The 5903-nt window shown below is 38.4% G+C and overlaps 1 protein-coding gene across 1 annotated transcript in view; it reads right to left on the reverse strand.

The window, feature by feature from the left end:
• Positions 1-689: 689 nt before the first annotated feature.
• The window catches only part of LOC138358399 (SUMO-interacting motif-containing protein 1-like), a 7883-nt gene continuing 2669 nt past the window's right edge, over positions 690-5903 (reverse strand). The window contains exon 3 of the mRNA XM_069316240.1: positions 690-790. Within this exon, the coding sequence (XP_069172341.1) occupies positions 690-790 (101 nt within the window). The remainder of the gene's footprint in view (positions 791-5903) is intronic.

Here is a 5903-nt window from a genome sequence, read left to right on the forward strand (position 1 = left end):
CTTCTGACCATGTTGAAGGCATTCTTGAAGTCCAGTTTGAGCAGGGCCTTTTCAACAGAAATGTTGGTGATGTAGGCTCGTGCTGCATGGGCAGCCGCGTCACAGCCTTGGGGGATTCCAAATCCTAGCTGGATTGGTTTCATATATATATATATATATATATATATATATATATATATATATATATATATATATATATATATATATATATATATATATATATATATATAACTTAATACCCCTTTCCACTGCCGTGACTTATATGAAGAGGTATACAATAAATAGATCACATTTGTTTAATGTAATGAACAATATGGCAATAAATTACAAATTTTGAAACTATTTCCAATAACATGAATGAAATCTCAGTGATTTATGTAGGTTCAGAGGGCAAGAATGAGCATATATGTTGAACGTAAGAATTAAAGGGATATTATATTCGGGTGAATGTAGTGAAAATGCAGTAGTTAGGAGTCGAAATGAACTGTTATTGGCCCTGATATAAACTTCTCTGTGGAAATGTGATACTTAATATTATTTATTGACAGTGTGATGGTAATGTGACCCAATACTTTCTTTCTTCTCTCCTCCTTTGTCTCTCTGTCTCACTGTCTCTCTGTATCTCTGTCTCTGTCTCTCGCTGAAAATATAAATTTATGGAAAATTTCTCGACGAATATTTTTGGTATCTTATTCAGTTTGAGAAATATTGAGTCTATAGGCCTGGCCAGACTTTTTATCTACAACAAAATATAATGGAGATGTTTTGGTGCGTTGGTTCATTCTAATGGCTGCAAGAAGTATTTATTCAGGTATTATCATACATTATTTAATGTTAACAGGTACATCCTGTCTCAAAATACCAGACCGTATTTAGGTCATTTCGTTAAGTAAATATAATGATCTGGAGCCATTAATGGTCTCTTATTTGACAATATATTTAACAAGATAAGAGTGTGGTAAGTAATTAACATTTTCTCTCAATAATCGATTGGTTAGATAAGTTATATATATTTTTTTAATTAATTTTTCATACACAAGTTATGTCAGCGAGTAATACATTATCCACAGTTTTCAGAATGAGAATAACGGACTTTTTTCCCTCTCACTTACACACATCGTTATCGTTCTCGCTGCCCTGGACAGGTGTAGAGAAGTGTAAATTAAACTTGCATTTTAGACGTAAATTGAAAAACATTTAGCTGACAGTTTGAGTGGTTATATTTATTGGTGAGACAGTGTTTAGTAGTTTTGTCAGCAGTAGTAGGCTCAGTGATGCCAACAGTTACCGTACACTGTGGTAGTAGTAGTAGTAGTAACAGAAATAGTATCAATTACAGAAACGTAATAGTAACAGTAGTAAGCTCCGTAATAATTGTAATAGTTTGCAGCAGTAATAACAGTATTTCAGTAATAATATCAATGAAAAGAGCAGTTGTAACAGTAACTGAACACTTGTTAGTAGGTAATTAATGCATTCACAGTACTTGTATTACTAGCAGTACCCGGCCACAGCAACTTTCCCTGCCCCCCCCCCCCAATCCTCTCCAACATATGTGCTTCAGCCTACAGTTTAGACCTATTGTCTTATGTATGACCCTCTGTCCTGCGTGACAGTGAATACTATCATTATCCTCACTTTAATAAGACTAATCAAAATCCTCAGATTAGGCAAAATTGTAATTAATTTTGTCAATAAAGATGTTAATAATAATAATAAGTAACCATTCTCTCCTCACCCGTCCCCTTGTCCTCCCAACCATTTTCCATTCCCCCATCCACTCGTCCTCTCTATCCCAAACTCCCCCGTCCCCTCGTCCTTCCCACCATTACCCCCCTCTCCTGTCCCCTCGTCATCCCCACCATTCCCCACTCCCTCGTCCGATGCCTTCCCAAATGGTCTAATGTTCCCATCGGAAAATTGGGAACATCAAGTGTTCTGATGTTCCCATCACTGAAATATAAGAAAAACTTAAAAAATGAAATGAAAATATGAAAAAATAAAAAAAATAAACTATACTCTCAAAACGAATGATATGGTAAACAACACAGCTCAATTCCAATGCAATTCACACAAAATAATTAAATCAAAATGAAAATAAATCAAAATCTATGAAAATTCAATTTATCATTGCAATTAGAAACTTTGAAATGGAATTGTAGCATATTTAGTGTACCGTGTGTTTTGCTCTTGCATGCAACAGATGGCGCTGTTTGTTAAGAAAAGCATAGTTTTACCTGTCACAGTTGTGGCATCTATACTTATACTCATGAAATGAACGGTATGGTAAACAGCACAGCTCAATTCCAACACAATGTCACACAAAATAATTCAATAAAAAATCTAATAAATCGAAATCTATGAAAATAAAATTTATCAATGCAATCGGAAACATTGAAATGGAATTCGTGACATATTTAGTATAGTGTGAATGTTGCTATTATGTGCAACAGATGGCACTGTTTTTCAAAAACGCATGTTTTTACCTGTCACAGAGGTGGCATCTTTATAGTAGGTATATAAAAAGACGCGCTTATTCGAATGCAACGTTGTGTCAATATTTAAAAGCAATCAGTGAAGAACTTTCGGAGATTACAGCGTGTGTTGCTCTTACATTCAACAGATGGCGCTGTTTTTCGAAAAAGCATGTTTTTTCCTGTCACAGGTGAGACATGTATATAGTAGATATATAAAAAGACGCGCCAATTCGAATGCAACGTTGTGTCAAAATTTCAAAGCAATCGGTAAAGAGGTTTCGAAGATTTCCCTCACATGAAAAACACTTTTTCAGAAAAGCATGTTTTTTACCGTTACAGACGTGATATCTATATATTATGCAACCCGTTCTCGCAAATTTAATAAGTCAATATTGACTTATTAAATATGTGCATAGGTAACATACTTAACATAATAGTTTCCCTTGAAAAGCTTCATAGAAAACACCGACCTTACCTAACCTACTTAGTATGTTAAGATAAGCATCTTATTGCTTCGTAATTACAATTATTACCTAACCTATACCTATAATAGGTTAAGTAACAATTGTAATTATGAAGCTATAAGATGCTTATTTTAACATACTAAGTAGGTTAGGTAAGGTCGGTGTTTTCCATGAAGCTTTTCAAGGGAAACTATTATGTTTAGTATGTCACCTATGCACGCAACTAATAAGTCAATATTGACTTATTAAATTTGCGAGAACGGGTTGTATTATGTATATAAAAACCTGGCCGGATGCGAATGGAACATTGTGTGAAAATTTCAGAACAATCGGTGAAGAACTTTGGGAGATTAGCGATTTTAAACAAACGAACATTTCCATTTTTATTTATATAGATAATATTAATTCTTATTGCTTAAGTTTTATTTTAAATATTTTGCTAAATACAGTAAATTATATTTACTTAGTACAACAACTTATTGACTTAATACATTAAATTTTACGAGGTTTTGGGCCAGTCATTATTAATTATTCCATACCATCCGAGGCCATGGGGCCTCGTAGCCTGGTGGATAGCGCGCAGGACTCGTAATTCTGTGGCGCGGGTTCGATTCCCGCACGAGGCAGAAACAAATGGGCAAAGTTTCTTTCACCCTAAATGCCCCTGTTACCTAGCAGTAAATAGGTACCTGGGAGTTAGTCAGCTGTCACGGGCTGCTTCCTGGGGGTGGAGGCCTGGTCGAGGACCGGGCCGCGGGGACACTAAAGCCCCGAAATCATCTCAAGATAACCTCAAGATAACCTCAAGATAACCTCAAGATAACCATTGTCTGGTCGATATTGGATTATTTGTTTTGATAATTAGCTTATGCTAATTAATTCTACGGGAGCCTTAATATCCTTTCATTCTTTCCTCTAAATTCCCTAGATAACAAGCTCTCGTATAATAAATACAATTAAGTAAAATAAAATAAAACAACTTGCTTCTGTAAGAATGAAAATAAATAGCCTGTGAATTCAAGGAGTCACACCCACCTGTTAACTTCCTCCTGGGTTAGTTCTGAAATATGTCTCCATTCTTAAATGAAATTGGTTAGATGAGCAGACAGTGTATACTAGCAAGGGTACCCAGAGCTGCCGGGTAGAGAACAAGGGTTCGTACCCCGGGGATCACTCTAGTTGTCTAGTGTAATGCACAGCTAGGTTTTCGTGCGATGAATTTTCGTAACACGAACGTCTCTAAAAATCACTAAAAAAAACGTAAGTCAGTAAAATTCCTGATTAAGCAAATGCACACACACACACACACACACACACACACACACACACACACACACACACACACACACACACACACACACACAGTTGTACTGGCTCAACCCCCGCAAGCACAACTAGGTGAGTACTAGGTGAGTACACACACACACACACACAGTTGTACTGGCTCAACCCCCGCAAGCACAACTAGGTGAGTACTAGGTGAGTACACACACACACACACACACACACACACACACACACACACACACACACACACACACACACACACACACACACGTTGACAACGCAAGTTGGGTAACAGATAGACCACGATTTCCTCAGCTCTCCCCTGGCTGAGAGACATATTTTACTTCTCCCTGTTCATTTGAATCCCAAAATCGATAACAAATGTCATATCCTTGAGAAGTTACGAGGTGCGGGCTGCCATAGATTCTCTCGTCAGGAAACACCAGTCGGAATACAGGAGAACCTGAACGTTCTTACGTTTCAAGTAAATTCTGAATTTACCTGAGTGTCACAGTCTCAAACGGTCTGGACGGGGGCAGGAAGCCGGCGGCATGTCTAAGGACCCCCCTCCTTTATTATTCTTGTGTTTGCTTGCATGGAAATATTTGTATTTATGTATGTATGTATTTATGTTTGTATTATGTATGTATTTATGTATGTATATGTGTGTATAAGTCGAATGTGCGTATGTAAGACTGTACGTTGATTCGTGTATGGTCGTAATATTGATAGCGTTGTATCATTAATAAAAGTATTGATTAATAAAAGATAGTGGCTCTCAGAAGCTGTCTGAAGTTACATCTAAGGGTCATTAGCATGGCAGTTACCCACTACCAGAGGCACTCTCATTATAGGGTAGCTGCCGTGGGTATCTACCCACGGCAGCTACCCTCCGGGCCCAGGGATTTACAACCCTGCCACAGACACACAGATTGATTGGAAAATCACTTAACTTTGATTCACAATGCCTGAAATATGTACTTTTTTCTGCTGTTTAATGCAAATGATTTATAATGATTAACGCCAGTAACATTTTATAATGTAATTTTATAATGAAATTTAGAATAGAGATTCCTACACGATATAAAACATCTCATCAGTGTTTAGCTGAAGAAACATTAATTACCAGACAAACAAGCGGGTGTGTGGAGGGAGACAAACAAGCAGGTGTGTGGAGGGAGACAAACAAGCAGGTGTGTGGAGGGAGACAAACAAGCAGGTGTGTGGAGGGAGACAAACAAGCAGGTGTGTGGAGGGAGACAAACAAGCAGGTGTGTGGAGGGAGACAAACAAGCAGGTGTGTGGAGGGAGACAAACAAGCAGGTGTGTGGAGGGAGACAAACAAGCAGGTGTGTGCAGACAGACAAACAAACAGGTGTGTGGAGGGAGACAAACAACGGGTGTGTGCAGGGAGACAAACAAGCAGGTGTGTGGAGGGAGACAAACAAGCAGGTGTGTGGAGGGAGACAAACAAGCAGGTGTGTGCAGGGAGACAAACAAGCAGGTGTGTGCAGGGAGACAAACAACGGGTGTGTGGAGGGAGACAAACAAGCAGGTGTGTGGAGGGAGACAAACAAGCAGGTGTGTGGAGGGAGACAAACAAGCAGGTGTGTGCAGGGAGACAAACAAGCAGGTGTGTGGCAGGGAGACAAACAAGCAGGTGTGTGGAGGGAGA

This window comes from Procambarus clarkii, chromosome 83 (assembly GCF_040958095.1).
Source record: "Procambarus clarkii isolate CNS0578487 chromosome 83, FALCON_Pclarkii_2.0, whole genome shotgun sequence".
NCBI classification, from domain to species: Eukaryota; Metazoa; Arthropoda; class Malacostraca; order Decapoda; family Cambaridae; genus Procambarus; species Procambarus clarkii.